The sequence below is a fragment of the Martes martes genome (genome assembly GCF_963455335.1).
Source record: "Martes martes genome assembly, chromosome: 16".
In the NCBI taxonomy this organism is placed as follows: domain Eukaryota; kingdom Metazoa; phylum Chordata; class Mammalia; order Carnivora; family Mustelidae; genus Martes; species Martes martes.
This window is the reverse complement of record NC_137904.1, coordinates 50,351,429-50,363,029: the sequence shown is the minus strand read 5'-3', so window position 1 is coordinate 50,363,029 and position 11,601 is coordinate 50,351,429. Positions and strand designations below refer to the sequence as shown.

General features: G+C 48.3%; 1 protein-coding gene across 1 annotated transcript in view; it reads right to left on the bottom strand.

The window, feature by feature from the left end:
- Positions 1 to 1,493: 1,493 nt before the first annotated feature.
- Positions 1,494 to 11,601, bottom strand: part of DCAF7 (DDB1 and CUL4 associated factor 7) — a 30,813-nt gene continuing 20,705 nt past the window's right edge. Inside the window, exons 5-8 of the mRNA XM_080827208.1 lie at positions 9,895 to 10,104; positions 8,823 to 8,940; positions 6,035 to 6,272; positions 1,494 to 1,565 (exon numbers count right to left, since the gene is read on the bottom strand). Coding sequence (XP_080683334.1) covers positions 6,100 to 6,272; positions 8,823 to 8,940; positions 9,895 to 10,104 — 501 coding nt within the window. The 3' untranslated portion in view covers positions 1,494 to 1,565; positions 6,035 to 6,099. The remainder of the gene's footprint in view (positions 1,566 to 6,034; positions 6,273 to 8,822; positions 8,941 to 9,894; positions 10,105 to 11,601) is intronic.

Sequence of the window (11,601 nt, the reverse complement as noted above, 5' to 3'; positions counted from 1 at the left end):
TAAGCAAAAAGTAACATTTTGTTGTGTTCAGTCTCTGAGATGTGGCGGTTTGTTACTGCCGCTTAGCCCAGGCTAGCGAGGTAAATACCGCCAGCACGACTCTCCCAGAGCGCCCCTTAAAAACGAAAGAGCAGGAATCTCCTATTTCCCATCCGTGTCATCAGACTGTACAGCACATTTCTAACAGAGCCAGCAGGTGCTCATTTTGTCCTGTGGAGTCTAAACTCTTGGAAGTGGTTTTTTGTTTTTTAAGAAGGCTCCACGCCCAACATGGGGCTTGAACTCACAGCCCCGAGATTTAGGGTCACGTGCTCTACTGACTGAGCCAGCCAGGAGCCCCATAAACTCTTAGAGTACGTACTTCTTTTCCCCAGACCCACTGCCGCCCCCAGCTCAATGCTTCTGTCACAATGGCAGTTACTTGCCGAATACTGGGTCATGGAATCAATCACAATTTACCCTACTTCTCTTCCGTTGAAATGATTTAATGTGAGCCCAGAATGAAAATAAAAATAAACAGAAGGAGTATTCAACCAGGACTTAGACCATCTGAACAGCAGTGGGGACAGGCACTCCTCCATCTTACCACGTTGGGATGTAGGCTGAGGAAACCGGCTTGGACTTGGAAACCCTAGCTGGCATCAGAACCTGGTGTCCAAACCCACAGGGTCTGGAATTATCATTTGTCATCCTTCAGAGCCAGCAGTTGACTGCATCCTGATGACCCCGCCTCTTAAATCTCTTCAGTTATGTCCTGTCCTTTCCTCCCCTGCTGCTCCTGCTTTAGTTCAGGATTTTACTTTCTCTGATCCTATTACAGTAGGTGAATGGACTCCCTGTTTCATTCCCTACACGGGCATATTCTTCACTACCTCCTAAGTAAGGTGCAGTTCTGAGCATGACTTGCCTCTATGTGAGTTTTCCAAAATCTCATACAGGTGTAAGGTCTAAACTTCCTGCAATGCACAAAAGACTCTGCCTGATCTGGCTTCTACCTACTTCTCTAGCGACAGTCCCCATTCAAAACCCCACATCAACTTATAATTCTCTGAATATGGCCATATTCTTTCTTGCCTCTATACGTTGTACATGGATGTTCCTTCTGCTTTAAATATCTTTCCCTATTCCCAAAGAACTCCTACCCAGCCTTCAAAATTCAGTTTGACCATCCCTTGTCTTGTGAAGTTTTCCCTGACCTCCTCTGGCTCCTACCCAGACATAGGGGATCACCTCCTCCTCAGGGCAACCAGTAAGCCTAAACACTCCCATAGTTTCAACACTGCCAGGAACTGTTTATCTGGGAGACTGCAAGCAACTTGAGGGTCACAGCCCCTGGCACAGAGTAGGTGCTCTGTGTTTTAGTAAAAGGAATGACTCAGGCTGTCAGATAGTATGATGGGCTGGGGGGATTCTCGTCACCCAGCCAGTGTCTCTGGAACATGACCACAGTGGCAGAATGGGAAGAACTGAATTCATCACAAGAAGAAATTCAGTCAATCTATACATGTTCAAGTTTTATTACAAAGTGTGATGGGCAGAAAATACGGTACTTCTTATACAGGAGGCTGAAACAGAATGAAAGGGTGAAAATTAGGTTTAATATACTCAGGAAGCAAGAAATAAAGTCATAGATGTAACACTCCACTTTCAGGTGCCTTTGGAGTCGCCTTCAATGGAGATTTACCATTGTGGTCTCACAGCACAGTGTTAACATTTTATTACAAGCCCTGTGTACAATCAGTCCTGTGATAATAATATTTTAAAAAAGAAAAATGGGATAGTACAGTTCTGCAAGGGGACAGCTTCCTCTCCACCTGACCATGGGAGGTCACAAAAGCTAGAGTATAGAGGAAAAGTTTAAATATATAACAAGAAATTAAGTTCAGACGTACTAGGCTAGAGGAGACAGAAATTGATTGGCTAGATTAACATCTCGGAGAACAAGGAATCTCCATTTCCTACATAGAGGTTTGTACAATCATGCTACAAGTTCACACTCGGGGGAGGAGCGGGGGAAGGTCACTGACAGGGTCATAAAATACACAGGAACCAAAGCAAGTGATCCATACTCAACTCAAGCCAAGTCAAAGCTTTAGCTCAACAAGTCTCGTTGCACACTGGGTTACCACAACCAACCCCAGGCGAGAGGGTTTCTCTTCAACAGCAGACACCACGAGTCCACAGCCAATGGGTTGTCCTAAAGGTGGGTCCTTATAAGTTTTCTAGCTGTTACACAGACTGCCAACATCCTTCTTCTTGAGTTCACACTTTCACTAGCTTATTTGTTTCTGGTTTTACACCAGTCCAAGCCTCTTTGGGAAGGCACCCGCATGTTTCCAGACTTAAAAAATAAAATCCACAAAGTAGCCTGAGAGGACCAGCCCCGCACTGTATAGTCACACCTTTGACTCTGAGAGCCAGTGGCAATGACAATGGTGGGAGAAGAAGAGGGTACAGGTGGGAAAGGTGGGCAAGGCTCTGCAACAGCAGACACTGTGGGCAGCTGGCCCAGCCAGTACAGAGAACCTTCTCCAGGGCTCGCAGTGACGCTCAGCTCAGCTCTTCTCCCCGGGAAATCCCAACTTAAGTGCCAGGCATGACCTTCCTTCCTCATCCTGGAGTGCAGGGAGTAAAGGGAAGCGTCTGCTTTGAGAGAGGCGTCTACTTAAACGGTTTCCCTTACTCCAACCCAGGCAGGCAAAGAAGCCGCCACATTCTCAAACTGGGGGAGGGCCCTGACGTGTGGTAAACCCTGTAAGGTCCCAACTGTTCTTACCACCTCAGACTTGAGGCCCAGGCTGCAGCAGGGAGAAAGTTCCATGGGGGCAAGGCCAGAGGAAGAAAAAGAAAAGGGAAGGGAGGAAAATCGGCAGGACTGTTTACCACCTCTACTTCCTCTGCTCTGTACAAGCCTACAACCAAAGACAGCCATGATCAGGAATGGCCACGAGACTGCCAACACCTGCGGATTGTTGCCACTAACATCACCCATGGCTCAGTGCTGCAGGAAGGGGCTCCTCTGCCCCAGCTGGCATCCTGTCCCCACAATTAGACAGTGTCACAGATTATCTGACAAAAGTTCCAAAAAGGCTGACACGGGCTGAGGGCACAGCTTCATTCCATGGCCACCTCAGACCTTTCATGCCCTCTAATATCTTTTCCCTTGATCTAAAGAAACACTTACCACAGATTTTCTCCCACATCTTAAATATCCTCTGAAAATTTCAGCCAAAACCATCATCAAAACCTTGTAGGACTCTCAACTTTTTCTGTACCCCCCCACCCCCAAACTTAACTGGTTGAGAGCTGATCCTGATTCCGGTAAGAAATTCTCACCAAGTGATCAAGTATCTTCCCTCTTCAAGTCCTTGACTGACAGCTCCATTCCTCCCTAGAAGGAGAGGGTTCCAACTCTTCTGGGTATAAATACTCAAGCCCCTGAACGACTTGTATCTATTCACCAACTCCCTGATATGGAACCTGAAGCCGAATTTATTCAGCACCTCTCGGTCCCCTCAGAGTGGACAAGGAAAACAGAGGCAGCTTTGGCCCCACGGAGGCGGGGGGTAGAGGGGGCCACAGGAGCACATGGAAGGGCCACCAACAGACACTTGCTTTTGAAACAACAACAGATCTCTGCTTCCCGGAGCATCCCTGGCTAAGAGGCTTTCTCAGTCTTGAGACTACAGAAATCCTCTCCTCAGCCATGAGGCCACCTGGCCTATGTTGTAAACGGAGGGTAAGAGAGCTGGGACTTCAAAACACCGGCATCTCTGGAACTGTGAGTATGTTTGTGTTTGCGCAGGGAGACTGGGGAGTCTCACCTGGGCCCCAGGTGGATGCCAGGAGGAGGAGGACCACACTGCAAGACCTAGGGAGGGAAGAAAGGTCTGGGAGCCCACAGGGCAAGGGAAAAAACCCACCAAAATTTGTTGGTTTCCAGAGTGATCACAACTTTATGCAAATATATTCTAATTACTAATTATTTCCCCTGATTGTTTTCCAGTTCCAGTTGACAAATCTTCTCACCATGCAGACCATGCTTAAGTGCAGATCAGGAAAGGAATCTGAACATAGAACTCAGTGCGGTTAAACGTTGCCCCAGGAGGACCAGCCCCTCCTACTAGTCTGACCTCCATCTCAGACCCTTTTCCAGGGGAAGGACCCAATGGCCTCCTAGAGCAAGCTACCATCAACTTAGACTTGCTACCCTTAGGAGAGGGACCCTGGAACCAGCAAATACAATTACAAGCAAAGGAGGGCTCTGACCAAGAACTGCTCACTTTACACCTCTGAATGACACAGTGCAAATCTGGTAGTAAATGCAGCAAAGCCAACCTCAAGTGGAGGGCCAGCTAAAGAGCCTCAAAATTGGAATAAGAAAGTAAAAAAGTGAAGGGGAAAGACACTAAGAAAGAGTCTTTTTCTTTGGACAAGCGCCTGTGTAGTAAAGCAAAGAGCTGGGACTTTGGAGACAAAAATACATCTGCTCTGGAAAAGGAGACTCAACCATAAGAGTTTCAGGGCCCAGAAGAACAAAACTGTTTTGTGTCTCAAAAGCAGGTGAGAACACAAGTGGACAAAACCACCAGCTTTAAGGTCTGCTACTCCCCTACTCAACACTGTGCAACTCAGAGGGGCTCAAAAACCTATGGCAGAACACACTAGACCAAAGGCCCCCAAGACTGAGCATGTCCCAAACCCTGCCTGCCCAAAGACTCATCCAGCGCCAGAATCACACACAAGCCCCCTCCATGGAACTCATACATGCAACGGAAACAGACACTGCAGCCTGCAAGTCCAATACTGCTCATTACCTAATGGTGGGGGGATGGGGCGGCTGAGGGGTGGTGCAGGAGGGTTGACAGATGCGCATTAACTGGCTGGCCCCACAGCTACCTATTTACTCAATGGCCTGGGATTATCACAGCCCATTAGTCCACTCCTTCCAGGAGCTCACAGTCCCCCACACTCTAAAGGAGATCTTGTTCAGAATTCAAGGCACGGACTATGTGCCTCTAAAGCAGGACCCTCTCACTCAAAGAGTGGCCAACCATCAGTCACAGTAAACCAACCAACCAGAGATACCGAAGTTCAGCTTATAGACTGTGCTTGCCTATCACTCAAGACGTGAGAGAAAATGGCCTGGGACTTACATCAGGAGGGAAACACAGGCTCGGAAACTATGTCCTGGAAATGCACTCTAAGCTCAGCTTTTCTGAAACCATTCCCTTCAAGTCAGACACGCTGTCTCTCTCAGCTCTAACACATTGCCAGCAGGTCCCAGGGCGGTCAGACAGAGGTACTTGAGGAAGAGAAGGCTTCACATATCTGTTTGGGAGCCCAGAATGCCCTTGAGAAGAGCCGGGCTCAGACAAAAGTGAGAGAACTGGCTGACTTCAGAGCACCGAGGCGGTTGGGGACTCCTGCTCAGGTACGTTGCTCTCAGGCAGTGATTCAAGAAGGTAAACTGCTCATGGGGTCAAGGGCCCAGTGCTAGATCCAGGCACTGAGGGAAGAGAGGAAGTGCTAATGGGGTGGACTATGAAACAAAGGAAGAAACCAGGAAGAGTAAAATTCTTTTTGTAAAAAAATTAGCCTGATAGGTAAAAAATATACAAAGTTGAAATTTGTTAAAGACACTGATAACAGGAAGAAAGACAACTCCAAACCGGTATCTGTTCCCACTTAAGTGCTGACATGACACAGACACAGAGCGCCGCCTTGGGCAGCAGACAGATAAGAGACATCTGGGGTAGATGAATACAACAAACACAGCCAGGGCCTGCAATGCTCATGAACGCAACAGCTGACAAACAAATATACAGAAAATTTTAATGGAGGAACCAAAGGAGAAGAGAAAAGGAGAGAAAATCTTAAAACTCAGCCCTAGGCTGAGGAGGCGCCACACAGCACTGAGTCTGGCACAGACAGCGATGGGACAACCGGCCAGGAACTCCTAGAGCAGCTTCTGGTAACAGTGGTGCAAAGCAATGAGAGACATACTGGCCACCAGAAACACATTTCTTCTTACTTTGGGGATGGGGCAGAGGCAGGAAACACACAAGCCCCCGCCTCGTGGGCAAGGCGCTGCCAACGCTACACTCTGAGTATCTCCAGGCAGTTGTTGTAGCAGATGGCAATCCAGTCGGGCTGAGTCGATGCCCACTGCACGTTGTTGATCTCTCCTTCAGCTGTGTAGGCCAGGATCGGGTCCTCGATGGCCCGGGGCATTTGCTGGATATCCCAGATGAGAGCCTGGTGATCATCCGCTAGTGACAGAGAAAGCCAGCAGCAAGGTCACAACTCAGGCAAGGAGGAAATCGGTCCCCACATTCGGAGTGGGTGAAGGGATCACAGTTTACAAAGCACTTGCTCACCAAGATCCCAGTGAGGGAGGTTTTATTTCAAGCCTCTGTTTTATAGATTAAGAAACTGAGACTCAGAAATGTTCAGGCACTTGCCCCAAGCCATAGAGCTATGCAGCCAGTGCACAGCGGAGCCAGGACTCAGAGCAAAGCCTCTGATGTGTCCCAGGGCCCCAGTCACTGCAGCAGAGTGAGGATGGCAGAATGGGACCCAGACGGGCACCTCTCACCTGGGGCAAGCATCAGGAAAGGACCAGGGGATATAAAAATTATCCCCAAACATGTCATCTGCAGCCACTTAAAGTACCTGAGTGATTAAAGATCCCTCTCTGATGATTCAGCTTAATGGGATTTTACCCCATATCATGAACTTCTATACTTTGATGAGGTGTTACATAGATGAGGTGAAATGCTCAGTGGACATGTGCTCTTAAAAACAATCCCACCCCCCACCAAAAAACAAAACAAAACAAAACAATTTTCCCTAGAAAAGCTACCTTCTTTGCCCTGGGAAGTACCAGAAAGAAGGTAACCACCTCAAAAAAATACTTAAGCACATGAAAAAGGACTGGAAGAAAATATATCAAAATGAGAACAGTGGTACTATGAGGATGGCATAGTTATGAGCTATGTTTACTTTTTACCAGTTGGTAAGTGATCTGTAATGTGGTCATTCACTTTCATAATCAAAACAATAAGTCCTTAGACTTAAGGGAAGAAAAATAAAAAGGCAACGACCTTCAATACCACAGTGTCCCCTGATCCCATCAGCCCATCCTGATGTGAAAACCTGTCTCTGATACACAGGAGATCTGAGGAGCCTAACAGGCCATGCTCACGTGGGCAACACTAGCCTTGTGCTATGGCCCTATAACCCAGGCGAGGTACAAGATGCCCTTCCTAGGGACAATCTCTGTCAGGGGCTCTGGGGAGCTGTTTGCAATGCTCAGCACATCTACAGCACTAAGCTCCTTCTCCTCAGCGCCCCTCTTAACCAAGCACATTCTCCAGCCACAGCTCCTTCAGCTGAAGGGACTCTGGAAAGGTACAACACACACAGCCGCAAGCAGGGCAAAAGAAGCCACCAGGAGCAGAAGACAAACTTCTACTGGGGGGCACTGGTACCATTCTTCTTCAGGAATAAGGACCATACCGTTTTTGTCTTCCTTCTCCCACCCTTCCCTAGCCACACCCCTGGGAAAAGAGAAGGCAATCATGAAGGAGTCAGCCCACAACCTGAGGTGCAGAGGAAGGCAGAAGGCCCCTAACTGCTCCTCAGTGACATACAGGCATGGGGAGAGGGCCAGAAACAGGAAAAGGTTCATGCCTTTCCAATGAATACCAAAATAGTGCAAAACCACCAAACTACTCTGCTCCTCTGGCTTCATAATGAGCAAGGAAATGAGGATGTTACTTATGAGTGAGGAAAGGAGAAAGTATGTTAGAAAGAAACCCAAGGCATCAAAAATGAAAAAGATAAGAAGCAAAACATCATGGGATGAGAGTGGAATTCTGTCTGTACAAAATAAAGGGGCAGATATTCATATTGGTGGGTGGTATATGGAGGCAGGTACCCACATAAAAAGGTCTTGAAGGAGACACGCTGTTGTCAGAGGTCACCGATGGAGAGTGGGACTGAGGTGGACATAGGACAGGAAGGAGAAAAGATGACTTTCACCTTCCTATTTTATATACCTCAGTATTGTTTTAATTTTTTTAAAGATTTTATTTATTTATTTGACAGAGAGAGAGATCACAAGTAGGCGGAGCAGCAGGCAGAGAGAGGCTTCCCGCTGAGCAAGGAGCTGAGCAAGGAGCCCGATGTGGGGCTCAGTCCCAGGACCCTGAGATCATGACCTGAGCCGAAGGCAGAGGCTTAACCCACTCAGCCACCCAGGCTATTTTAATTTTTAATAACAGACTTACATTATTCCTAGAATAAAAGCACACTGACAGGATATTTTTAAGGGGTACTCTTTTCGGTCTGGCAAATGGTAAGGTGGGGACTGTAAGTCTCACCCCACTGATCAAGCCACGCAGGGCCTTCAACACCTCCAAAGCCTATTGCAAGGCAGCTCTGTCTCCCCAGGAGTGCCAACCTTGGCCATTCCCAAACGTTCTGTTCCATCTAAGAGACACTGCCCCCCTTCTCCACAGTCCTGGATCTGAGTCCTCTGGGCCAACGTGGATTTCAGGGAGGTACAGCCTACAACTGATACGTGATGTAAACAGTATAGGGCAGGAGCTCTGCTACCACTGAGGGTACAGGATCTTCTGGATATGTGGACTACTCCAATTTCACAAGTGGAGGGAGGCTCTCTGTTGAGCTACTTCGCTAAATCTCTCAAACCACCCTTTGGAAATAGCAATGATTACAGTTCTAAGGAGACAGAGGGAGACCTCCTCCCCTTGCCCTCCCTGTGGCTTGTCCCCACACCCCGCCACCGTGATTACCTGCGGTACAGATGTGGCAGGAGGAGTGTGGGGCCCAAGCGATGCCGTTGACACATGCTCGGTGGTTGTTCAACCTGGCGACAGGTGTGCAGGGGACTCGGACATCCAGAATCACTACCTGCAGAAATAACAAGTGAACGGCTCAGGAACTTCAGGGTGTAACAGGAAAACAGACATTACACAAGGAAAACATAATTCTAAAGCATAACGTGTTCATTTGTGGATTTAAGACCATAGAGGCAGAGGGTCTTGGGCCCAAAAGCAGCTATAGGATTGAGGAAAAAGACAAGACTAAAAGCAAAGACACAGGCAGTTTGTAGTCTATGTCTTAAGCAACGTAGGGCATTTAGACTGATAAGGAAGGGGAGAAGTAGGAGTAGGTAACATGAGTTTGGATAATAGGACCAGGTCCTGTTTGGTGCTTGTACTAAGAATTCCGCGCATGCTCAGTGGACAGAATGAGAGGCCTCTCCCCACAACCCCCAAAGCAGAATTTGAAATGTAAGAAGTCTGAGGTACCAGCTTCCCCAAAAGTTAATCACTGCTTCATCTCCACCCACACTTCATTGCTTTTATTAAGAAACAGGCCACGAAGAGTTGTCATTTCTATGTCTGTTTGCTAAAGCTGGAAGAATCTGTCCAGACCACCAAAGAGGAAAAGTGCCTGTTTCAGCACCATAAGCACATACGATTTGGTCTGCTTTTTAGACACTGCTTTTCTTGGCTCCAACGCCAATGCTCCAAGTTTTAAAAAGTTCTTAACACACAGTCCTTGCTTTAGACGAGGCTTACTCAATCCCAGCGCTGCTGACATTTTGGGTCTGATCATTCTTGAGCGGGGTGGGGGGTACTCTTGTACGTGGGATGTTTAGTAGGATCCCTGGCATTCGCCCACCAGATACCAGCAGCACTGCCACCTGCCCCCGAGTTGCGGCAATCCAAAATGTCTTGACGTTTTTAAAACTTCACTGGAGAGGAAACTGCCACCGGCCGAGAACCACTCTTCTAGCTGCCCTCACTGGTGCCACAGACAGGAGGCCATGCCGTGGGCAGCCCGGAGCAGGGTACTCACCTCCATTCCATCCATGGCCATGGTGGCCAGGTAGTTAGGGTCCTGCTTGTTCCAGCAGAGGCGAAGCAGTGGGTGATGCTGTGGGTCTTCGTAAATGATGGTGCTGTGTTCTAGATGACGAAGGTCAAACATCCGCACCGAGCCATCAGCGCCCACAGAAGCAAACATGTCCCGGCCACCCCCAGCCCGACTAAATGCAATATCATAGACCTGTTGGTGAATAAGAAGCTTCAGTCAGATTCATATCCGGGACCTTCTTTTCCTATACCAGGGAACTCTATCATCCCTAGTTCCCCTATGCCCCCCTCATGACACAGAAGAAGGGCAAGACAGCCAAACAGTATCTGTGAGTTCTGGCACCTGAGACCTCTAACCTCCGTGACTTTCTGCTATGCAAACTGGCTGGCTTCCTCCTGCATTCCTGCTTTCTGAGTCTGTTTCCTCCAACCTTTGTGATAAGACAAAGAGCAGAAACCCTGCTGAGCCGCAGAGCACAGCACGGAGCAAGTGTTCTGTATGGGGTCAGCCAGTGGCTGTCCTCCGCCACACTACAAAATCCAGACGTTTGTTTCCTGGGTCGTGATGGCTTTTGTTTGTGTGTGATCAGAGACAGACCGATGCCCACATTAAGGTCACTGATTTGAGAGGTGGAGGCAGCCCTCCTGTGGCGCTTACTAACAGCCACTCGGGTTCTGCTGTGAAACCTGGACCTGAGACTCATTTTCATGAAAGAAGTAAGAGCAGTTTCAAATCATGGGACACTCAGGGGTTCCTGTCTTCACAAAGAGGTTCGGGATCACTCTCTTGTCCTAGGGCATGCTCTATTTCTTCTCCCAGTTGGTTTGTATTCAGAAGTGAGTCAATTTAGGTTTTGAATCATTGTTTTCTGCATTTATTACCTCCTGCAAACATTGCACACTAATATCTATGAGAAAACAGAGGCAGAGGGCAACAAACAGCTTCAGAGAAAGAAAGGGATGAAGAGAGACGGACAAAGCCAGAGCCAGAGCGAGAAAGAGAAAAACTGAAAAACCAGTGCCAAGGATCTCCTGGGGTCAAAGACAGCGACAGCTGACTTCTGAGGAGACACAAGTGGCATCTCTCACTAAATACTGGGACTCTAGCCTTCTTGAGGTTCTACCTACTAAGGGACATTGCCAAAGGAACATCTATTTTTATGTGACCTCATAAATTCCTTTTCCTCTGGCTATGAAATCATGCTTCTCTTTCTATGGTTGGAACTAAGAGTGGTTCAAAAGCGAACTGGGCCAGTCATTACAAAGAGGCCTGACAGATCACAGCTCCGTCCAGCACCATCCAGCCATGTTAGGGCGTGGGTATATTTACAAGATGTGTTACCCACGGGCTGGCTGCCAAGAACTCCCAGGGACAGGGACACCATGGCTGCACTGCTAAGTGCTTAGATGCCACAGGCAATGTGGCTGAGTACGTCAAGCTCTCTCAGCTCCTTCCTCTGTGCTCCATCTGGGCATTTCCTCCTAAACCAAGGGAAGGTGACAACTCCTGGATATATATTTCCCTCCTCCACACCCAGCCCTCTGGCAGGCAGCAACAAGGAAGAGCCTCCAAACAAGTCTCCACTTTGACAGAGACGTGGACTGAGGAAGAGCAAAGGTCTAGCAGGTGTCACTGTGTCTCTGAGAGCCACCCTCCCAGGTCTATTTCTTCAAGGCCAGGGTGCTGGCC